This window comes from Haliaeetus leucocephalus, unplaced genomic scaffold (assembly GCF_000737465.1).
Source record: "Haliaeetus leucocephalus isolate CR32 unplaced genomic scaffold, Haliaeetus_leucocephalus-4.0 Scaffold130, whole genome shotgun sequence".
In the NCBI taxonomy this organism is placed as follows: Eukaryota; Metazoa; Chordata; class Aves; order Accipitriformes; family Accipitridae; genus Haliaeetus; species Haliaeetus leucocephalus.
Genome location: NW_010972566.1, coordinates 690,266 through 715,131, shown reverse-complemented (window position 1 = coordinate 715,131; position 24,866 = coordinate 690,266). Strand labels below are relative to the sequence as shown.

The following is a 24,866-nucleotide window of genomic DNA, read 5'->3' as shown; positions in this document are numbered from 1 at the left end:
AGATGACCTATCTTTTCTAATTTGAATTGAGTAAGGAATGATGCAACAGCAGGGACATCATAACAACCGTTCTGTGATTACTGTTATATTTTTCACATTGTTGCAGAAAAAAATGGCAGAAAAACTCCCTTGAGCAAGGAAAAATAAAAAAATTGCGGGATCAGGAAATCTTGGCAAAACCGTATTGACTTCAAAACCATGTTCACCTTGGGTCACAGTGGGACTGAAAGATAGAATTGAAATTTTCTGCGAGCATCCAGCTGGGCAGCAGCGGCTTCCAGTGGAAAAAAGGAAGGATGGAAGTAGAAAAGGCAGCTTGTGCTGAACGTGTGCAACGCTATCTCCAGTGATAAGGGCAGTTTAAGAGGCTCCTTCCTTCCTCCACTCCAGCTGCTCATTCCCACTTTCACCTGCCACGGTTCAGTGCACCGTCACCGCGGTCACTCTCTAAAGCAGCCTTACAAAGCGGTCTGTTAAGGTTTGATGTTAAGATGGATCATTTTGCTAATATTTATCAGTTAAAGGGAGGAAAATTCAACCACAAAACCCCCCCAAACAACCTCCCCCACCACTCTCTATTGCTCTCTGTAATCTTTGACCCCTACTTACTTAAAATAATTTGCTGTCAGGGAGTAAAGTGCCTCATCTGCACTCCATTGCTTTTTGAGAGCCTTATCCTGAACTTACTGCACACGGAAACTCTGTCAGAGCAAACAAAAACTGAAAGAGGTTCGCACCTCCCAAGAGGAGCTCAACAATTTGCTGAACTTTCCCCTTGGTCACAGCAATCGGCATGAAAGATGCTGCTTTGGTTTTATGCCTCAAAGGTTTCAATATTTCAAGTAAAATCCAAAATTAACTAGAATACAAATAAATGTTAAAAAATGCTAGTTCAGCACACAATGCAGGGCAGAAAGGGGGCTATGTCTCTAAATCTCTCAGATTTCTAGAAAAGTATGATTTAGGCAACTCCTACAGGGTCCAGAGCTGATGGTTATGAAATTCTGAGACAATCTGCCCATCCAGGCAGGGATGGCTGCTTTGATGCTCAGGCGTAACGATTTGTCTGTGGCGATCAGCTGAAAGGATCAGAGAGGTGTGCCACGCAGCGCTGAGCCGCCTCTATTAACGTCAGAATAATCCTGTGCCTGCAGAGTGGCAGTTTGCACAGAAAGCCAGGTCCTGCTGCCTTCAGTCAGCCAAAATCGTACCTAACGCTATGGAAAACACGGGGAAATTAGGGAACCAGCCAGTGCATCTTGGGGGTGGAAGAACCCCGGCTGGCTCTGACAAAGAGGAACGTACAGTTAACATCTCCGTTTGGTGTTGAGGCATGTTGATTCTTTGTTTTATTACTTAATTGCTTCCTTTCATCAGGGTAATGGCATTTCCTGCCTTTTTAGGAGAAATGTGGAAGCTGTTCACATCAAATGACATCAGGCAGGTATATCACTATGTCATACAAACCCTGACAACCTCATATAATCCGATGTAAGACAAATGATTCCCTTTCCTATGCTCCTACTTTCCTTATTGTTGTGGAGGACAAACACAGATGTAGAAACAAAACAGATTTCCCAACAGGTCAATGGACAGTCTGTATTTTCCAAAATAACTCTGCTAGCAATACGCTACATAAGATGCTACTGAGCAAATCCATGAAAACTCAGGCCTATCTGGAGAGAAATTGGTCCTTGGTAAAGAAGGATTTAAACTAAAATGAATCTTTAGCCATGACAAACAGTCTGGTTATGTAGATTAAACTTATTTTATTCTCGAGAGTCTCCTCCTAGCAGTGTGAGATTCATCTGGAATTTATTTGTACTGCGCTTTCATTTTTCATGGGTGGACTTTGGTCCTTGCCAGCTTTAACTCCATTCTCTCTGCTTCTTCCCTACTACCTTTTTAAGATCTTCATCTGTTTCCTCCTGGTTTTGTTTACCTTTCTTTTCCGATTTAGTTACAGTCTGAAGAGCTTTCTCCTCCTTAACTTTTGGTTTGGCTTTTATTAGCCCAACTTCTGTTGTTTTAGTGTCTGCTTGCTTGACCTTCTCAGCCGTCTTTGCTTCTCCTTTTCCATCCTTCACTTCCTTTTTAACTTTTACTTCCACTTTAGTGCTCTTTACTTTCTTCTCCTCTGCAGGTAACAAAGAAAAAGCTTTCAGTGTCATTCTTCCCCCCCCAAATAATACTCAATGCTATTTATTTTATCTTGTGCTATTACTAATGAGTATTTCTTCGTTATTAACACCTTGTTCAGAGCTGATGAAAACTACAATCCCCCAAAACCAGACAGACTTCGACAGAAATATGAGATGCAAGCATGTTTTGTCTTCAGTCCTGTACCAAGTATGTGACTGATACTAAATGTAGTAGGCTATGGCAAATAATATTAAATGTTTCTAATGACAATGTGGTAACTTTTATGGTATAAACTAGGCAGACAAATGGTCATTAAGCAAACAAATATGGAAGGTACTTCCAGGCTAAATTTGAGTAACTTTAGACTGTAGAGATCAGAGCTAAACTCTGTTGGAAGCTGTAAAAGTAGTCGATTTAAAGTGTGGCTATTTGTAAGAGTCGCTCTTATGCACTGATTCGAGGTCTCTGCCCAAGAAGTCTCAAGTTCTTGAGTCTCCCTCTACACCAATTCCCCAGGCTGAAAGACTCGTCTGAGACAGGCTAATTCATGACGAACCCTGCAGCAGAGTGAGAAGGTTTCCAAGGAGAATTACCAAATTGTAAATACCAGTGGCTGAAGCTACACAGAGGTTGATAAGACCAGGGGTATTCCTTCTGCTTGTATGTATCAGCAGCTTTTTTGCATCTGCAACATGGATGCTGACAATATGTGTGTTTCTAGTTCACTGTGGTGGAAAATCCAACAGTAGTTTAAAATGCCACTGACTTGGATTAAACTACTCTGTTTAGTGTGTTGTTCTCACTCCTGCTTTCTTCATAGCTTTAGCTGTCTCCATCCTTGAGGCAAAACTTGTATACTACAAAATCTGTGTCTTCTGTAAGGCTCTAGACTTCTATTTCTATTAAGCCACTGGGCTGACTAGGCTGATTTTATCAATATGTAAACTGAATATTTCTACCTATTCTAAACCAGAGTACAGATATTTATATAAGGGCACTCCTACCTCCAAACAAAGCCATGGCATGACCAAATATTGCTGCCTAGCAAAGAAAGAATTTCCTTAACTAGTTATAGTGAAAATGTGTGTTTCAGATCACTTACATATAGGCCTACTTCTTTTTCAGGGAAACAGTGGTTCATACCTTCAATACTTACCTTTGAAATTTCAACAGGTTTTAAAAGGGATCATGCACAGAACTAACTCCTGAATGTTCTAGAGACATTTTAATTCAAATTATATTTTAATTTCATTATAGTATCATGTAGCTGATTTTCATACACATTATATTCTCAGCTCCAGTAAAACAGAGTTTATGAATTTTAATGTAAATTCTGGTTAAAAATGTAGTATAAATAAATAAATACCTTTGGGAGGAGGTTTCTTTTCAGCTTTTTCATGTCTTTCAGGTTTGTCTTTTTGAATTACTAGAAATGAGTACAATTGTATATTAGGGAAAAAAAACTCACAAAGAATGAGAAAATATTGCTACAATACAACAACATCCCTGGAAGTTTCACATTTCTTCAGGATTCCTGTTTATTTAGTTTGCAAAATTCTTGCTTCTTTTTTCTCAGGTTTACATGCTGGGGTAAAAATCTTCAAAATACCTGTTGAGACTGACCTAACCAGAAGACAAGGCAGCCACACAGATCTGAAGCTCGATAAGGAATATCAATACCGCGTATTCCAGATGACACCAACTTGCTCAGCTCAAGCTCTGAGCGGACACAGGCTTGATCTTCCTGTGCTCCAGCCAACTGGAAGCCACGCGGCTACATTTTTCTTACAGAAAGGTGTTTTTCTTAGCTTGGCTCACTGTAGTACAAACACAGGCACAAGCCTGGTGCTTACTTCAGAGACCAGCTCAAGTGAGTTCATGCCTGCACAGGTTACGCCGTGCAAACACCCACTGCTACAGCTCAGAAAGGCTGTCAACATTTTATGCGGCGACTTCTATCTTTCCTCTCTTGGTCGCCATCCAGACACATTGCCGGGACAAAACAGCCTTGAGAGTTAATTGCACTTCTTTCAGGTGATAACTACATAATAGCAACCTCCTCTCTATCTGAATTCCAGCCTGGAACTGCTGCCTGTATGAGCCATGATTGATCTTTAGACTTGTTTTTCTTAAGATAGCTGTTTCTTAGATGACGTGTTTAAATAGCGTTCATATCACTGAGGCTTTCTGGAGCCTTTAACAGGGACTGAAGAACTCCCCTAAGGCTTTTTATTGAGCGTAGAGAAAACTTGCCGACTGGGGGGGCAGTAGCCACCCCATTTTCCTTACGCCCGTTCCCAGAAGTTGGCCTGGCCCTGAGCACCCTCGTTTCCTAGGGACTGCAAAAGTGGGTGAAATGGCCCCTCACCCAGCGTAGAGCAGCCCCCAGTCAAAAGGGAGGCGATCCCGGCGATGGATAGCTCAGCAGCAGAATGCCGGCAGAAATGCGCCGTTGGAAGCGCTGACGAAGGGCAAGGAGTTCCCAGTGCACCCATAAGGACTGGCACGGCATGGAAATTATTCGAGAGAGGGTAGCATGGCTATATGTCACACCACAGCAACAAATCTCCCTAGCTACAAAGTGGCCAAGTTCTTCATAAAATTTTCCAGCCAGTGACTGGCGTCATGGCTGCTATTAAACACATTAAAGCTCTAAGTGATTATTTGGTTAGCTAGCGGAAGATAAATGGGTAAACAGGCTGGCTGCTCATTAGGACTATCTCAGTGATTCTTGGAAGTTATTTGCTTTTCAAATCTACACAGACACTACGGGCATTTATTTTCTCTGGATTACTTCAGTGTGATTTCACTTTATTAAAAAAGTCCTACACTCCAAAGTTACGTACTGGAAGTAGAAAAAATGACCAAATATCCCTTTAAAAGAGAGACTGGACAATGGCAACCTTCCAAAGTCTTTTAAGGCTTAAAGTCTTCATTCCACTTTTTCTCTTTCTTCACTCCTACTTTCTGTTTTACGTTTCTCCTTAGAGTAAGGTCGAGTCTGATAAAGACTGATTTGTACACATGAATCTATATTGTCTGAACAGTTTCAAATTAAACCTAATTAATTCATGCATCCCATCATCATGAGATTAATCTGAATGCCATAACAGACTGAAATTAAGATACACTGCATAGTATTTTTTTCAAGACTTAACTGAGTAAAAGTAAGAAGACTGAAACCTAACTTCATTATAGAAATATCTGGCTTCTGAAAAGCAATGAATGTTAAAAAAAAAGAAAGAAAGAAAAACCTCAGAGCAAAAATATTCAAATGCCCAGCAATAATAAATGTTAGTCTTTAAAAAACGGCATAACAGGGCAAGCTGATTGGATTTTTAAATCCCCCTGTCCAAATCATGGCTAAAGATGGAATTATCACTCAAAAGAATACTGAAAATCACCTCTCATGCACGATATTGCTTCAGGATATATATGATAATTAGTAGATATGTAAATCTTAACCAAAGCCACTTCTGCCATGGAGGACAGTACAAATCACGTACTGAAATGAAAATGTTATTGCAAAAAAAGAAAGGCAAGAAAATTAAAATCTATTTTTGGATATGATGGAAGACCGAGACTGAGAGACAGTAAACACTCTTGCATTAGGTCTGCACCAGATTGAAAACTGATACGCAAGAGAAAGCCTTCTTTGCAGGCAAATTACTGAATCCCATTGTGGAGGAAAAAACATCAAGGAATGCAAATATAATAGTCGTAGGCTTATTTCTTTAGCTGCACAAGAATGGTTCATAATTACCTCTGTGCATCCAAACAAGAGAACTAAGCAAGAAATATATGCTGAGCAAGACTTCACTCAGGGGCTGATCAAGACCCGCTCAAGCAAAACTGAGAGCACCCAAAAAATGTACAGCATGGACTAGAAGAGCTTTACACTTTAAATACTCATCTCCACACTCTCCCAAACTGTGTAAGCACTGAAAATCTAAAATTGTACAACATCTAATAGTAATCCACATTACCTTTAGAAGGTGCTTTCTTTTCATGCTTTTCTGGCTTTTCAGGTTTCTCTTTGTGAGTAGCTAGAAATATATAACAACATTAATGGTTACTAAAAAAAAAAAAAGAGAAAAGTTGCGTTTTAAGTGAAGAAAAGGAGAAAAAAGATCAAGAAACACAACTAGGCACCATGGCTGTCCATGCAAAGACGCAGATTGATTCAGCTGCTGCTGTTTATGCCAAAACACATGATCCAAACTTTCAGAAACTCATCTACCATCCCTGAGGTCTCTGCCATCAGCTGGGGGAGGAATGGTCTTTCTGGCACAGCTGTAATCCCATGAAAGAAGTTAGCCAAGAAGTCATGCTTATTTGTGTTATTTACTGGTTCATTTTGTTTGTTTTGTTTATACTGTTGTTTATTGGTTTATTTTTGTTTATTGTTATTTTGGAGCTTTCTTGTTTATTACTTTGGTTCATTTCTGAAGGATTTTCTGAACTCCACATAACTAACAGTTTTTCCAGCTACGAATGATTAAACACTATAATTAATTACAAATCTAATTGCAATGGCATTATAACTAATGCTCTTTGGGGCTTTTTGTTTGCTTTTAATTTCCACTTCACAAATTGAAATAAAGTACACTGTAGTGACTGGATTTCTGGCTCAGGTTTCAGAATACACCTGAGCTGTGCAATAGTCACTGAGTGGTGGGTAGTCTGGAATATTCTCCTGTGTGGGCTCCGATTTGCTGATTTTTTGCGATTAATGTTTACACCGTAAGTTGTCCAGGGGTGTGCAGAACTGGTATTTATATGGGTCCATACCCCCTGAGGTCCCCTACAGGGACCAGTCGTGTGAAAACACTCAGCTGCCTATTTGACTCTGACATATGAGTTTATACTAAGAACACAAAAATCCATGCATGAGCATTGCTATGTACTCTCCAGCCATGTGTTGGTCTTTCAAAAGAAAGTAAGAATTGTGGAGGATAAAGCAGTGCTAGATACCTATCTATTGCAAGTAACTACTTAAAGAAGTAGTCCTGCCCTATTCTGTATTGTATTTAAAATGTTATTTTTTCACATGGCTTGCCTCATTACTGTTGTTTACAGGTTGCCAGGTGTTTTTCCTGGATGACCATATTGTCTTAGGAACCATACTTACTGTGAGTGTTGGAAATACTCAGACATTACTAGGAGATTATGCTAATCCAGAGTATAAAATATGTTATCTCCCTTCCTCAGAAAAGAAACAACAAACTTGCAGAAGGAATACAAAATGCTACTCAGTCTGTATGTCTGCAAATCTTTATATGATCTCATGATTTTTATTCATAAAGTTCTACAACATTTTTCTCCAATAAAGGGGATACATAAATGGAAATCGAGTAGACAATTAATCTGGGGGTACCTCAAAACGTAATAAGTGCTGACATTAAATCATTACCTGCATGCCTTTCCTTTTTTTCAGGTTTTTCTTGTCTTTCCAGTTTGTCTTTATGTGTCACTAGGAAAGAAGAAATGTGTTCATATATATGAAAAAAAAACCTGCGGAAAAACTCAAGAATCAAAAATAGTTCTGCCAAGATAAGCTTTGGGAGACAAAATGGCAAACTGTGTTACTCCGGAGCTATCCTGTGCACATCTGCACAGCATCCATCACACTACGTGGGTGCGAGCAGACAACTCTGGCAAACAAATCACTGCTTACCATCCGAGCCATGGTAACATGACTCAGCTGTTTACTACAGAAACATCATCGCCTGCGATTGTCTGTCCATTCCTGAAGAGAGATTTTTCAGAAAACTGTCAGGGACTGAGGCAGAGCTCGCAGTAAGTGCTGCTGCCTGCACTAAAAAGAGGACATCACCTGGACCACCCTGCGCTTGGTCAGGCAGAGGCTTGTAAAAAACCTGGAATCAATCCTGGAGCATAATAGCATCACATGCACAAATGACACATCAGTCACTTGCCAGCTGGCTTGAAATGGATAACCCGTAATGGATCCGGATAGCTAGTAATGGACACTAGCTGAGATCCATCCCTGGCAATGATGATCTCAGAGCCATAATTAGATGCCCAGTATGTGCGGTGTAAAAACTAACATTATGACAGTGGAAACCGTATTATGCTATCCACTCATTCCCATAACATTTCCCACTCACTTTTCTTAGGATTTTACGCAATAATTTTCCAGGCAATGGGAAATAAACATGTGACTTTAAGAGCACTACAGAAAAATCAGCCACGAGACTGCAAACTAGCTTTAACTCCAACTTCTGCAGAGATTTTATCCCAGTTTAGTAAAACTCCCTTTGTCAAACATGAGAAAATAAGAAAGTTCTTTTACAGTACTGTGAATTCCATATCTAACTGGAAGCAAAAGAGGGGTAGGGAATATTCAGGCGCTCACATTTTTTTAGCAATATAGTGATGAAACACATGAGAATAAGTTCCTGACATAGCTGACTGAGTGACTTCTAAGTGACTGAGACAGTTCTAATTATTCTCTCTGTCATTAGATAACTTTCCTAAACTATATCACAGAAGTTGATTAGAAATTAGAATAGGATGTTATTTACTCTCTCCGTTATCTAAATCTTGAAAACAGAATGTATTTAAAGTAGAAAATAAGCAGTTAGAATTCAGGGATGCAGTGAAACTTTGGAGTCTCCCAGTCACACTACAATGAAATGGGCCTTAGAAAGACACGTATCCATAGTAATAGTTTTAAAATATAATGTACAGTCTGAAAGCAATGTTTCTTAGTACTGCGAATACAAAGAAACTCTATACGCAGTATTGCTTTAGTAGCAATTGTAGCAATAGTTCACTAAACAAAACTAAGTAATACATTCAATTTAAGATAAAATACCGTTAGGTAGACATAATATTAGCAGGAGTTATGAGAAGTTAAGGCAATATAATATAATTCTTATTCTTATTCACTGGCTGTCTGAGATTGGCTGGGATCATTTTTTCCTGTTCTAAGAAACTTTTTAAAACATTAAATATTGTTCTTCTATAAAATCAAATTGAAGAGTTTCCCAAGTTTTCAACAAAATAACAGGACAAGTCTTAATGACACATTCATGTTTTAATATGGGACATTATAGTCTTTGCTCTGGCATTTTTCCAGATCTCAGCAGAAATTTCTCTTGTTACCACCATTTTCTAGTAATAAATATTCATTCTGACAGAAACCTGAACTTATGTGTCTGCCATTAACCTCTAGAGTCAGTCTTGCTAACCAAATGTGTTTTGAATTATTTATATAAAAAGGAAAAGCTCCAATCTGAGACCATTAGAAAGGCCTAGTCAAGCACAGATTTCAGGAAGGTGCACGTTCACTTGGGTTGTGAGGCTTGTGTTCTTGGTCTGAAATCAATCAGCCGTGGCTGGATATTGGGTCTTGCCTTTTTTGGGTGATTTGTTATGACCATTGGCCTATCTGCTCTTCCAGAATGGGTTTCTTCCTCCAGCTTGAGACTTCATTAATCTTATTTTTCTGTAAAGGACATGTTCTCAGAACGCTTAAAGAGTTTTGACAAGTAGGTACGTTCCAGCAAAATTCTGTTTTGCCAAAAATTCCCTCAGAAGAGGCAAACTAGATGGTGGCTCTTGGAGCCCAGAACTAACTCGTGAGTTGTGGGTGGAGAGGAAGCAGTAGACTGATTCTGACTCCTACAACAGACGGATCTGTAATTTGTTGTTGGCATACACCAACAGCAAATTAGTAAATCCTCTCTAACACCCTCTCCATCACCCTCTCCCTAACATCTCTGAAATGAGTTTAGGGAAATTTTTTTCGAAGGCGGGTCTCTGAAGCAGAATGCCTCCAGGGACCATGCCCTGTATGTTATAATTTACTCATTACATTTTGTTCAGAAGTATTCCCAAAGACAAATATTATGCTTGGATTTATTCAAGAAGAATAAAAAAGGCACCTATTTATGCTCTGGGCATCTTTTACATAAGTTAATAATACAGTAAAAACTTACTCATTAATCTCTGAATATAATTTTAGCCTTTCTGCAGAGTGATGAATTCAAAGTGCTTTTAAAATCCTCATTCTCCTTCCAGCTGGCTTTCACAACACCTGCTCCATCCTTAAACATAATTGGGTCTAAAAGTCAATAGATTAGACTGTTTTGAACCACTGGTAAAAAGACAAACACCAAATGCTAAATACATACCCTTTAGGGGTTCCTTCCTCTCAATTTTTTCTTGTTTTTCAGGTTTGTCTCTGTGAATTACTAGAAATAATAGAAAAAATCCACAATAAATCTGTAATCTGGAGGTATTATGTACACATACTATTTCACCAAAGTGATCAAGGAAAAATATTTGTAAATTTAAATAATGGATTTTAGCTCTGAGTCACAGGTACTAGATGATATATAGACCTTCTTAATGGCAATATTTAATTCCACGCCCAAGAGAGATATTTTTCCTTGAATAAGTCTGCAGATGATAAAGCATATTTTTGCAAAATAAGTGATTATTCAGCAAGCTTAATCTAATCTGCGGGATCTCTTTTGGTCCCATTACACAAGCACCCTGACTCTAAGATTTCTGACAGAGGAAATTATTTTCAGTCCTTGACAGCATTGCTTTCTATTCTTAACAAAAAATCACTACCATATTGCTTTCCATGCTCTTTTATTTTATTTTATTTTTAGCTGTTACTTCAGCCACGAGATGGATTAACAAGAAAACATCTCTTTTAATCAGACCGTAACTTCAGGAAGAGCAGCTGTTCAAACCACAACTGACGACACGTCCTGCTAGAAGCAGGCAAACACGAATCCTTACAGACTCTATTGCCCACCCGACTTTCAGACCACGTTTTTGGACAGGATTGTATTCCACATCCTAATGATTTAGACAGACAAAAGTGGTCCTCGGCAACCTCTGCTACTAAAAGACTAGCGTTTTGCAATTTCAGGGAAAAAAATACTTTCTTTGCAATACTCAAGTTTCTGTCAACAAGTAAACCACAGAAAATACAACTCTGATTAGAAGGCAACTGTGAGCTTTATACACAAGCACAGTAATGTTTTTGCGTACATTCATTTCACCAGCTTTGCGGCAAATGTCATTTCACAGAGGTGCAAGCATTCTTTTGTTGGTTAAACATTTCCTCATTAAAAAACAGGTCCAAGTCTTTATGAAAAATCATTCCAAACATTCAGAAGTTTCATTATGTCTTGCACGTGTTTGCATTATCCAAATACATTTCCAGTCATAACAGGTAAATTATAGTTGATAACAATTAGCAGCACAGTGGAAGGAGATTGAAGGGAGATTTTTCAAAGCCTTTACGGAATGCGGACAGCCAATTTACACTAAAAAAACAGGCTGCGAAGAACGCAGCAGCACCAGCGATGTATTACTGAATGAATTACAGACTGTAACTCATTCAATTGCTTTAGGACATCTAGTAGCACACCAAGGAAAAGCAGTCTCCTCTCTCCCTGTGCTGTGTAGAACTTAGACTGAATATTTTTGCCGAAACTGTAGCATGCTTTTACATCTTACATTTGTATTAGCAGGTGCTAGCTCTGTGCAAAACACTTCGAGCCAGCGGGTTGTCAGCGTTGGATGGGGCAATAGCACAGTTTTGCAAACAATAGCTCTGTGATGGTCAATGGCAGTGAAACATAAGCTTCTGCATATCAGACAAAAGCCCTTGTAGTCCCTATGCCAAAATATATAGTTGAACTATGCAGAACAGTCAGAAAGCTTGTTTTTAGCCACAGAACGTCTTACTTGTGTAAGGAAGACTGTTGTGGTTTTTTTTTTTATTATTTGTTTGTTTGTTTTAATTTATTCTAGTTTCTCCATAGCATTTCCCTATTTCATGCTTTGGAAAAAAACCCAAAACTAGCCTTGAATTACACTGACTGAATTGAGTGTCGGCAGACCTTGAAGTGGACAGAAAAATCTAATTTACGGTTCCTTCACATCATCAAAATGGTATAAAGGGCTAAAAGGCAAGGAAAAATTAATATTCATGTGGACCCAAGCTAAAAACATGGAGAAGGGATCAGTTGGCTCCTTCTTGAGAAATAAAAGTAACTTGAAGTATCTGGGCAGGGAGCCTGGAATGTGGATAAGCAGAGACCAGGCTGGCATGAGCCTAAGCTATTTTTCTCTTCCCAGCGATAGGCTGAAGGCGATCTCTGGTTAGTTCAAGAGCCCTGCCCTGTGCCTTGATATCCCCACAGCCTCAGGGCTTGCTAATCTCAGGTTGTAACGTTTACCATTCCCTCTTGTGGGCACTGTCAGAGCTATGGCTTTTGGGTAGAACCTTATCCAGGAAGGGCAGGTGTTGCCAAAAATTAAAGGGTTCATGTTTCAGGGCTGTGATGACTGGCCATTTTTGACTCTTCAGTCACAGAGCAGCAGGGCCACCAAAGTCCACTGACGCTTTTGAGCTGACAACTTAAATATGATTTTTCTTTTGCATCTTAACTCTGTTTTTTTCCCTCCCTGAAATGTTTTCCTGTTCAGCCTCATTATATAGTCCTAAGAGCTCTGTCAAGAAAATACATCACTGTCTACAGACCTTTTCCAGATTTAGTCACTTGGCTATATATTCCTTTGTAAAGGGCTTAATATCTGCCCTTTTTCAAGCCCGCAGCACTTAGTTGCAAGCATTAGGTTTTAGAAATAAGCCAGGCTGGCCATACTGCCATGTTTCTGTGAAACAAATTAGAGTTAATAAGATTTTCTTTTGCATATAAAAAAACAAAGAGAAAGCACATAAAAATGTTTTTAAGGCTGCTAAGTCTAGTACTCTTCAGCTGAAAAATGCTGGAGCTAAACCTGCTCATTTAACTATAATTCAACAATTTTATTTGCTTTATGACACACTTTGTAATTAAAAGATCACCTCTTTTCTTTTTTTAATAGGATGCTGGAGTCATCCAGAAAAAATAAGAAGAATAACTAAAACTAGTTTTACGACAATTGTGCAAGCTAAAATTTTCCCATAACTTAAAGAAATTTCCTTGGACTTCCTTGCAAATACCAAAAAAGCATAAGCTCAGAATGAACTGCTATTACCATTGGAAAAAATATAACACCCCAACCTAATTTTCACTAACCTAGATTTTGGAAATTGCTGAAACATTTTTATATGACTTTGAATGAAAATTCAGCCTGAGGCAAAAAGATGAGCATTAAAAATTTCGTCCTCAGTGACTGAAGTGTGTTAAATTTATAAATAATATAAAATAGGAGCTTATAATGGAAAATTTTAAGGTAATTTAACAATGCATTCCAAACTTAATCATATAAGACTATTCCTATCTACTTCACATAAAATTAAAAAGAAGCATAGCACATAGGTGAGAGGTTTTTCCATATTTCAATCATCTAATAGTATATTTGATTTGCATCAAGTGGAAGACATAGTGAAGAGGGAGGTGATTTAGTTTTTCTTCATTAAAGCGTTTGAGACAGGGACATTCACCACCCCAAAAAAGCAAGTGCCAAAAGAAGAGATGTAATAAGGAGTCACTAATTCCATACCTAAGGGAAGTAAAAATAGTTTCCAGCTGAGTAAGTCTTAAGTCTGCTGCTTAGTATAAAGCTAGGTGATGAGTGCAGTAAGCATGAAGCAGAGATTGCTTGCTCCAGCTAACTGACTAAGTGCTTGTCTACAGGGCAACACTCAGGAAAGTTAAGATAAATGAACTAATACAATGAACTTAGAGTGCATTAGTCAGAGAGCGTTAAACCTCTGTGTAGATGCTTTTATTCAGAAGTAAAGTAACCTGAGACAGCTATAACTTAATTCTTCTTGAAGGACCCCACAAAAAAAAAAAAAAAAAGGAAAGGGCTTGATATGGAGAGGGGCACAGGCTTCCAGGTCCAAAACAATCAGTCAGACAGCGTTACATCTGTCTGAACTGAGACTTAGGTTTGACAGCTACTGGTGGTAGTCAAACTGCCCACAGCATTGGCTTTACCCGAGGCTGCTGTAAGCCCATATGGCTAAATAAATACTTGGCAGCTGTACCTGAGCCACTACAGCTACGTTGCTATCTGCACCATGTTACCTAATTTAAAGTTAACTCAGGTGTATCTGTAGCTATACCTCCAGAAATCAGGGTAGATAGCCCCTGTGTCAAACATAAATACGCCATTTAACTTGCTAATTTTGTCAATTCATGTGGGTTTCTAGTGTACTGTGCATTTGTATGGTCCAGCTGTATTTATCTATTTAGATGTCTTAAATACCTTGACTTCCAGCTACAGCAATTTAAATTATGGGGCCACATTACAACTGTCTTTATTATCTCATAATTTATCTGTATGCTCAAATACAGACAGCTTTATTCTGTGATGTTTAATATTTGCATTATCAGTACGGCCCTATTAATGAGTCAATAGGAGTAGGAGGGATAGATATGTGCTATGCATAGTAAATGAAATAGTTTTGTAGGGCCTGGAATCTATTTGTCAAATCAGGCTGAATTCAGAGATACTTTCTACAAAAAAACCAGAGAGACTAGTGTTGTTTCAGAGGCACACAAGTATCTGTCGTAAAATCACGGTGATTAAATGTATGGCTGTCAGAGGTAGCATTTCATCATCCCATTGTCTTCTTCCATCCCTCACTCCAACAGCAACGTGTAAGTGAAGTGTATTTGGGAAAAGCCACACAGTAGATCAACCTTTTCCCATTCCTTCTCAGTGCCTGTTGTAACAAGAGATATTTCCCAGAAATGCAGGATAATTCAGTTCACTGCTAATATCAGTTTTCCATAAAAATCAGAAATGATCAGTCCATTTGGATTATCATTGGACTTTCCATCAGACAGAAATTATACACTTATAGTTTTATCTTGATATATTTTATCATTGTTCTTCCCTGTTGCCAAAGTATTGCGTAGTTCTCTCTTATTCGTTGATAGTAATAACAATTACAACACCTACGTCTGGAACAGGCTGAGACAGCCCCATCCCTCAACGCTTCCCCTCAGGACAACCGCTCCAGCCCTGACCGTTGCAGTGGTCCCACCCTGAACTTGCCCCAGTTTATGGATGTCTTTCTTGAACTGGGAGGCCCAGAACTGGATGCAGTATCTAGATGTGTGTCATGAGAGCTAAGATTAATTATCCCCTTACCTCCACCGACCGGCCGAGCTCCTGCTCATACAGTCCAGGGTGCCCTCAGCCCTTGTGAAAGTACTAATACATCAAATACCAAATTGGAAAGACCCTATTTTGTAGTGAATTTGTGCTTATGTGTACATGTAATCATGAAATAATTGAATTTCAGTGCTCTTAAGCATGAGCAAATGCTTTGTTGAATCATTCCTGAGAGTATTTCTTCTTTTCAGGATTAAATTGACTAAGTACTATAATTGAAATGAACTTTATTACTAGTAGTTTATCAAAATATTTAATTAAAACAAAATTCTAGGGCACAAGTTTGCCTGGCTCTTAATACTCTAAGAATCTTTCTTATAATTTCAGCCACTTCCATCTGGGATTTCCATTCATTATATCTGTTCCTCATATTGTGGTAGAATCTTTTCAAAAAGAGGCTTAGGAATGGAACTCCCTTGCAAATCTTGGGACTTGGATTCAGGGGGTTTGACTATTTAAAAATAAAATTATTTTTAAAACCCCAGTGTCCCCATATTTTTGGGTGGAGGACTGAAATTTGTTTGAGGTGTTTGCTTCTGTCAAAAACATTCATTTTACCTCTAGATTTTTCCTGTTAAAAAACAGCAAAAGATTATATTTACACACACTTCCTGGAGGTACTTTAGAAGGTAACAGTAAAACTCCCTAAAGATTCATGCCTTTATCATGCTCTAGCTTGAGGTCTGACAGAATGTTTTCTTGTAATTGTTCCTCCTATGTACAAGATGCATTTTTGGGACTAAATATGAAAACAAAAAATAGAAAAAAACTATTTGCCCTGTGCTTCAGGAAGTGATTGTATAATTAAAGCCTGCTTTATCAGGCATATGAATAAAGGGACTTAACTAATGACACCTGAATTCTTTTTTCCTGGCATCCTATAACTTCTTAGTAATCGTTTCTGCAACGTTAATGTTCTTCCATGTAAAGCAATGCACTTCTGTATGGATGAAGTGGTTCACAAGAGGCTGTTTTGTTCAAGGCTGCAACTTCATTTGTGTTTTTAGAATGCTGTGCTTGAAAAGACCTTAACTGGGATCCCTTGCTGATGGATCTGAGTTCATTATTGCCTCGCTAGCCCACCGATACACTAAAAAATTCATTTTCATACAACATGATCTATTAAGTAGTTGGGAAGCAGTTCTAGGCACTCCAGATGACCCTGATTAGCACAGAACTGGAAAGCTAGCACTAGAGGTGTAAAATACTATAAAAGCATATAAAGAATATATACAGAAGTGAATATAATTGCGTGAGGGAGGGTGTATGTATATACACACTATTTTTTAATAAGCTTCCTTCTTACTTCCTCCTGCCATTACTAAGCACAGCACTGGTGCATCAGAGAGATGCTCATCAAATTTTATGTGGCCTAACCTTTACAGAGGCTTTCTTAGGCAAAAAATCTGCACATATCCCAGGAAACTTCTTTATTTACATGACCTCTGAAAACCAGTCCAAACCAGTTCCTCTGTGGGTTTTTGGAAAGTGCCAGTTAGAGGAGATTAAACAGTCTGAAAAAGAGTAGGTTCTTAAAATGGAGGCTTTTCTTATCTCTGATACACACCTGGCTCACTGTTAACTACGACTTCCTAACTTGGATGGCACCCACTGGCCTATAAATTGGCTTTCTTCCTTGCCCAACACACTTCACGCCTTTTGCACCAGAGGAAGCTCATCAGCACTCTACTTTCTTGCACCTTTGCTACAAAAAAGATTTCCAGATAAGTTTGAGCAGGAAAATCTTATTATGAATGTGCATTTACAATATAGCCACACAAACTTAAAATGACCCTATTTGTTAATGCTAAGGTATACAAGAATTTTTGATCATTTACAGTCTGTGCCAACTATCTTTGACTGCTTCTATGATACAACAGCAGTAACGTATGTAGTTAACAAATACACTGTATATTACATACATTTATGTAGGTAAACACATAAAAAAAAAAAAAAGTTACCCTTTGGTGGTGTTCGTTTTTCATGTCTCTCCGGTTTCTGTTTATGAATTTCTGAAAACAATGCAATGTAGAGTTATCAATATTAAAATACTTTTCACACACAAAAATATCAGATGCATTCTCGCAGTAAGAAATAAGTGCTTCAAATATTATAGCAGAGCCATGGCTTTATCACTTGCATATGCAGAATTATATACAATAAAGTTCAATTTTATATATACATGCAGACAATATATATGGACAAAAATGGTAACATTAAGTGACTGTAATAACTATTCTGTTTTTAATTGAGCAATATAACTGCTTTTAAATCAAGAATAGGTTTTGCCGATCTGTAACAGCTATACAGTAACGCGTTGGTCATGAATCAGAAAATAACATGCTTTTACTAAACATTTTTCTGTATGTGTCCTGAGTTGTTCGCCAGGATTACTATGTAGTGTTTTCCAAATTACCTTTGGAAGGAAATAATGTTCCTTTTACTACATTTTCTAAATTTTTTAAAGCTCGCATGCTAAATTGGTAGCTCCAACACACAATAAAAGGTAGACCCAATGCTGTATACAAATTACAGAGATAAAAGTTCCCAGGTTAGGGATCCTTGTCTTGGAGAATGACTCATTTTAATCATGCTGTATACCAAAGCACTGAGAACTGCCTTGTTAGAGGAGGAAGTGCTGCACTATTTACCTGCCCTTGCTATGCCATATCTTTCAAACAGAATTTCTCACCTGTGATATTGATATTAAATTACTGCTATATTACTCTGTAACTGATTTTTCCTACTGTCTTTACTGTGCCAAAACCAGGATAATATTGAAAATGCAAAATGTTGAATTTGAGAAAAAGCAAACCAGCATTAAACCAAGCTTGCCTAGCACTGTTTGCATGAAGTGGTAGAAATTTAGAGGCCGTTTATTACAGGTATGCAATAAGGTCATTAACGCTATACAGAGTGCCAGGTTTATGGTATCATGCAGGTATTTCCTGCAGTAGGAAACTGGTATAAAATACAGGATCAAATTTGTCTTTGACAAAAGCACATGCAAATCTCACTAGACTCTATGGGAGATGCCTCCCTGTATTTTAGGGTTAGATTTGGTCTGCAGGGTCTAAATAACAAAATTAATACATCAGGGAAAAAGTTATGCATATTACATCTCCACTCTAGGGAGCTACTTTAATGTCTGTTGAAGACAACTAAAATCGTCCACTTATATCCTTAGTTATTTGCTCAGGTTGTAACAGGATGCATGTTGCCAAAGACATCCAGTAGAAAACGGTATTTTCCCTTCCCAAGACTCTGATCTTTGCATAGGTCCTTGAAAATAAATGGAGAATGTTTTTATCGGACAGTGTTTGCCATCTGAAAAAAATGATTGTGTCTGGTTTACAAGAAACATAACTATTTTAGGGCATCAGCCTACATTGTCATCAGATAGAATGTTATTTCACTGAGATAAAGGGTAACAAAGACCAAAATGCGTATCGCTGTTAGCCACTAATGTATGGCAGCATAACTAAGCTAATTATATGATGTCACTAAGCTAAAAGGACTTTTATTCAGTTTTCATCTTGCTCCTTGCAGCCTGGGTGTGTAGTTTGTTTATTGTTCTATAAACCTCAAAGGTTGTGATTAGGAAGAAATCATGCCATATTGATTTACTGCATTTCAGCTGAGCCTGGATTATTTTTCTGCAACTATGTGAAGATTTTTTTTCTATCAACTGAGAGAATCTAGTTGCTGGATTTTCAAACTTCTCCCACCTGTTCTGCTGAAAAGGATGCATAAACTAGTTTAGGTAGCGTAAGTGGGAGGAGCGGTGCAAGACAAGAACAGCCAGAGGATTGCTCCCCGATTCTGAGCACATCAGAGCAGTTCTCCATGCTGCTGCTCCAGACAGCCTCCAAACCCTGACTTAGTGCATTTAAAGAAAGCTAAGTCACTGCCTCTGCATTGCAACATACAGCGGAGATGTATCTCACCCAGCTCAAGAGGTCATCCTACACACAGAGCTGAATATGGCCCACTAAGTGATAAATCACATTCTTCAGGCAGAGTCATCTACACAGACACGTATTCCTTGCTTGCCTTAAGATACCTCAGCTCCGCTGGGTTCCCACCATCTGTTATGTGTCTCACTACAGAAAATAGGCCTCTTTTTCTTGAAAAAATAAGTATAAACCTTTGTTATTTCAAAAATGGCTTTTAAAATTACTATGGTCTTAGGGAATTTCTTATTGCTAGCTTGACTGCAAAATATGTATGGAGCAATGGCTGTAGAGCTGGCCACCTAAATCAGCCTCACATTGTATTGGCAGTGAAGCTTACTTGACACAAATGCTTCAGTATCTTACACAAAAAGATCCTTTCTGGGCCACTGCACTGAGAATCTCATCTAATTTGCTGCTACAATTAGGATACCACACATCACAAAAAACCCTACACAAATTCATTGAAGTGAAATACATCTTCATAATACATAAGTATGTGCATATACGTTTTTATATATTGCAAAGCATGCCATCATTAAGATCTCGTCACAAGCTTCCCATTAGAGTTTGAACCATCATAAAAAATTGCAGCCTGGAACCCATCAATTCTGATACATTACAAGCTAAATTTTCCCAGCACAAATAAATCTAGTCTCAATATATGCTGATCTTGATCAATTTACAAGACAGAAAATAGTGACTCTTTGCTAACTCAAAAATATTTAAAATAAGGAAACATATTAGATTATTGGAGATTTTTTTCTGTTCTGAGAGTTTTGATACTCTCTGCTTCATCTTTTATGACAAATAGCTTTAATTTTCTAGTAATCACATCATATCTTATTGCTGAGTTGACAAAGTGGCTATAATATCATAGAAGACTTACATGGCCAGTTTAAAGCATGTAATTTATCTCTATCAATGTGACACATTGTTAATAAATCCTAAATATTATGAATTCAAGTTTAGAAAAATGACAGAATCAAGCAGCAGCAAGGATAATCTGTGTCACCACGGCAACCATCCTGATTCTTTATGAGATGACAGCGTGGTTTATTAAATTATTGTAAGGGAGTATGTATTTTAAAAGCTGTATTTCATTGTTTGTTTTCTTCAGTTATCAAGCAGACATGAAAAATTATCTTTCCTCTGTGTTTCTTTGGTTTTGAATGGATAAGTACTTTATTTCCTTAACTGTGGATACTGTTTGACACTGAATTCTCTAGACCTCAGGTCTTGCGCAGATATACAGAACATGCAGGGCGATTATTTTAAATAACTGCAAGAAGGGAAGCTAGTAGGCTCCTCACTGACCATTTCAAGATGCTGAAAGGAGATATATTTGACTATTTGGTTAGCAGGCCGATATATTTATGTCCAGTTGACCCAAAGCAGGCCCTCACAATCAGCTGAGGATCAGTATCGCAGGCAGCTTTACCGAAAATCCCTGCTGAGCATGCAGTTTGGGCGCTAGCTTCCCCCACCCCTCACCCAGCTAATTTTCATTAATAGCACTTCACAGTGTCTAACGACAGCCCAGCACTGGCTACTCACTACAAAGCCCCAGCTCCAGGAAAATCAAGGTGGGAGAAAGGGAAAAAAAATTACAGTCCCCCGAATCGGCGTGAGCTGGTGGTGCAGCACGGTGCAGGTTTACACCAGCGTGAAGGAAGAGCGCAGCCCCTCGTGGTAGGGCATGAGGAGATTCTCCCGGTTCCTGAAACGGAGTTCCCTTCTTCGTCTGCTCTCATGTTTCTGATTTTGCTTTTTTGTTATCTCCTTTTTTAACATAGTTAAATATATAGCGTTATTCTTAGCTATTTTAGTTGTGTTGTATTATGACAGCACGTATGGGCTTCAGCCCACATAAATTGCTTTAGGTAACACATGGAGTCATAACGCCATGTTGTTGGTTGACGAGAAGCTCAACATGACCCAGCGATGTGCACTCACAGCCCAGAAAGCCAACCGTGTCCTGGGCTGCATCCAAAGCAGCGTGACCAGCAGGTCGAGGGAGGGGATTCTGCCCCTCTGCTCCGATCGGGTGAGACCCCCCCTGCAGTACTGCCTTCAGCTCGGGGGGCCCCAACATTAGAAGGACTCAGACCTGTTGGAGCGAGTCCAGAGGAGGGCCACAAAAATGATCAGAGGGATGGAACACCTCTCCTGTGAAGACAGGCTGAGGGAGTTGGGGTTGTTCAGCCTGGAGAAGAGAAGGCTCTGGGGACATCTTATAGCAGCCTGCCAGTACCTAAAGGGGGGCTACAGGAAAGCTGGGGAGGGACTTTTTACAAGGGCATGTAGTGATAGGACAAGGGGTAATGGCTTTAAACTGAAGGAGGGTAGATTTAGATTAGATGTAAGGAAGAAGTTCTTCACTGTGAGGGTGGTGAGGCACTGGGACAGGTTGCCCACAGAGGTTGTGGCTGCCCCATCCCTGGCAGTGTCCAAGGCCAGGTTGGATGGGGCTTGGAGCAACCTGGTCTAGTGGAAGGTGTCCCTGCCCATGGCAGGGGGGTGGAACTAGATGATCTTTAAGGTCCCTTCCAACCCAAACCATTCTACGATTCTATGATAACATGATAGAATATGCCTTCTCTGTAACACAGGACTTCAAACTTTAAGAGGGCTACATTTCTTCACTTAGTGGGAAAACACAGCACTGCATCTTGCTTCGTTAGAGGATGAAGCGGTGAGCAGCAATCTGGCACTGCTAAAACAGCTCCTAGGTCTCACCCTCTGCTGAGTTTCCATCTTGTGGGTGAAATATATCTTAGAAAAAACAACAAACCAAATAAAAAATGTTAATGATGGGAGAGGCAAAGTGAGAAAAAAAGGGATGATTGTCCCCGTCTGAAACACAAGAATGCTTTACTGAAGGTAACCCAGAAAGTCAGCAAAAGAACTGGGAATTTAACTCTGATCCCTGACATTCAATATTATCCCCCTCATGCTTAAAGCTACCCTGTTTCTACTTAAATACTGTAGTGAGGATGGAATGTAGGTTTAATGTATCCACTGTTTTAAAGATATAATTGAACAGATGGAATTTCAGTTAAAATGATAATACATTGTTCTTTCTAAGCAAATTTTACCAGTTGGTCATCTTTTTCATAATCTCTCACAGGTGATACAGCGATATACACCTTCAGTGCTTTGACATTCTTTCTCTTATAGATATCTAAGTGTGAAAAGGAAAATGAGTCCTATTCAGAGTCCTGGTGAACCAGAGGCTAATAATTTGCTTTTGAGCAGTTAAAACCCTTACAGCTATTGCCAGCAATTTAATGGGGCTATATCCTTGCTAGTTTATCAAGACTAATTGGTAGCAGGCAGCTGATTATCCTGAAGAGTTGGTGGAAATAGATACTGAGGGCAAGGCAAGAGTGAGTGGTGTTAAGAGCTTTAGAAGATGAGAGGGATGTCATTTCTAATATGTTTCTAGATGCTGTCTGTATGAAGAATTGTAGTCAACTCTGGCTGCTGGTATCCTCAGGAGAAATTTGCAATTGTGTAGCTGATATCTATTTTTAATCTAGATAGTACCAGCTGGTGAGGGTGACAGTTATCCTTGTGGGGCTAGGAGGAGGATAAAAGAAGTAGTACATTAGAGCAACCTCCATCTAACTACTAATACATCATGTAGCTGTACTCTAGAGAAAAAAACCCCACAGATTTTGCAACAGGACAAAACCACGGGGCGGGGGGGGGAAGAATAGGAAATATTTAATTGGGGAATTACATTGGTGTATTGTGCCTATATCTAGGACCCAAAGACAGCGTAACAGAAGGCTTTAAGTACCAGCATTCAATGTTGGAAAGTCTGAGTGATACATATGACTAATTTAGGTGACTTCCCTACTAGCTTGCTAGTAGCACAGTCTTATCTGCAGTGTTTTCTTAGATCTTGCCCTGTTCTGAGGATTCGTAGCAACTTCAGGTTGGGGTACAGAATAACTTTTCCTGAAGTCCTGTGTTGTAAGATATTTCTTGAAAATGTGACAGGAGATGAATTGCCTCTTACCGATGAAAAAGCTGAATGGTTTGTGTGCTCATCCACTGCATGAGACACCAGCCCTCAGTGTCTCTTAAGTATGGTTGCAAAATTGTTTATGCATCTCTTTGGAAATCACAACTACAGTTTAGAGTGAGAATGGTAGTTTCTTTTTTCTCTTCTTTTTTTCTTTCATATTTTGCAGAATTATACAGCATCTCTCATTTGCTGTGTAAGATTACGTCTGACAGAGGTCACAGAAGACCATTTCTCGTTCTTCTTGGTGCAAACCCTCTGCCCTGGTGTATATTTACCCCCCAAACAACATGTTGTTCTAAACTGTAAACGTCGCTGTGAAGTGACATTGACTGGTCCTAAACCTGTTCAGCAAAGCTCAGCTACTTCACCTTAGTTGCCTTTATTCCCTCCACTTGATACTTTGTTTGGCATCACTTGTCAGAGGTACAGAAAACGTGACCCTCAAACATTTCTGGACAATTTACCTATCTTGGGTAGCATACAGCAAACAAGTAGGCTTTATGTTCCCCCAAGAATACAGGGATTTAACATGGCCTCCCAGATATATGTTAAGCCTTCTTCATAAAGCCAGAACACAACAAAAATAAATAGATTAGATTCCAGTTCAACAGATATTCAATTGTTTCCACACTGTTGCAGTTTCACTGGTCTATAATAGAAATTCACTGTAGATGACCTGCTGACATCTTCATCATCATGCTAATGAGTGCTTTGATTCCAGGGCGATGTTTCATCTTATATTTATTTTTACAAGACTGTACAGCGAAGGAGATGCATTGTGAGGAAGGCATTTTCAGAACAGCATGCATGTTATTTTCATAACATCAAAACATCCCAGCCCATGTAAAGATTCTATTATAAGCCACTCTTTCATAATCTCCAACTTTCTAAACTGAACTTATTCCACTCATCTTTTTCGCATTATGTTAAAGACAATTAAATACAGACATATTCTTCCATATTGCTATGTTTGAAATAGCATTCCTTTTGCTATAGAATAAAATAGCTTTAGCAGTTAATGGTGAGTAGAAGTGTATCATATTACTATGTAGTTATTAAAAGAGTTTTATCACAAAATCACTGTTTGGTGTCATTGATGTTTCCCCTTTGTTTTTATATGTTTGGGAATTTTCATGTATCTACCAGGGCTGCTTTGAAACCTAATCCCACAAACTCTTTCAATACAAAATGGTCTTTTAGCAAAATAGGAAAATATTTATTTTTCCCGAAAAGCTGAGATGAGAGGGAAAGTTTGATAGAAGTCTCCAAGGCTGGAGAATTATCTGTAAACATGGGAGTTGTTACATAGTTCTCAGAAGATTTGTTTCTTTGAGATAAATCCAAAAGTTGTACTGCATCCTCCACCAAAAAAAAAAAAAAAAAAAAAAAAAAGGTTGTGGCTAATTCCAGCTTGAAAGCCTCAGTTTACCAAGGCAAATGGAACTTGACACAGTGCACAACTATTTCTTTTCTTTTCTTTTCTTTTCTTTTCTTTTCTTTTCTTTTCTTTTCTTTTCTTTTCTTTTCTTTTCTTTTCTTTCTAAAGCCTAACTGATTTTTTGTTTCGGGTTTTCTTTTCCCTCTGGTGAGGTTTCCATTTGCAG

At 38.7% G+C, this 24,866-nt stretch overlaps 1 protein-coding gene across 1 annotated transcript in view; it reads right to left on the bottom strand.

Moving 5' to 3' along the window:
* Nucleotides 1–24,866, bottom strand: part of TRDN (triadin) — a 114,924-nt gene that overhangs the window by 35,983 nt on the left and 54,075 nt on the right. Inside the window, exons 6-11 of the mRNA XM_010585859.1 lie at nt 17,235–17,285; nt 10,305–10,364; nt 7,556–7,615; nt 6,129–6,188; nt 3,509–3,568; nt 1,943–2,137 (exon numbers count right to left, since the gene is read on the bottom strand). Coding sequence (XP_010584161.1) covers nt 1,943–2,137; nt 3,509–3,568; nt 6,129–6,188; nt 7,556–7,615; nt 10,305–10,364; nt 17,235–17,285 — 486 coding nt within the window. The remainder of the gene's footprint in view (nt 1–1,942; nt 2,138–3,508; nt 3,569–6,128; nt 6,189–7,555; nt 7,616–10,304; nt 10,365–17,234; nt 17,286–24,866) is intronic.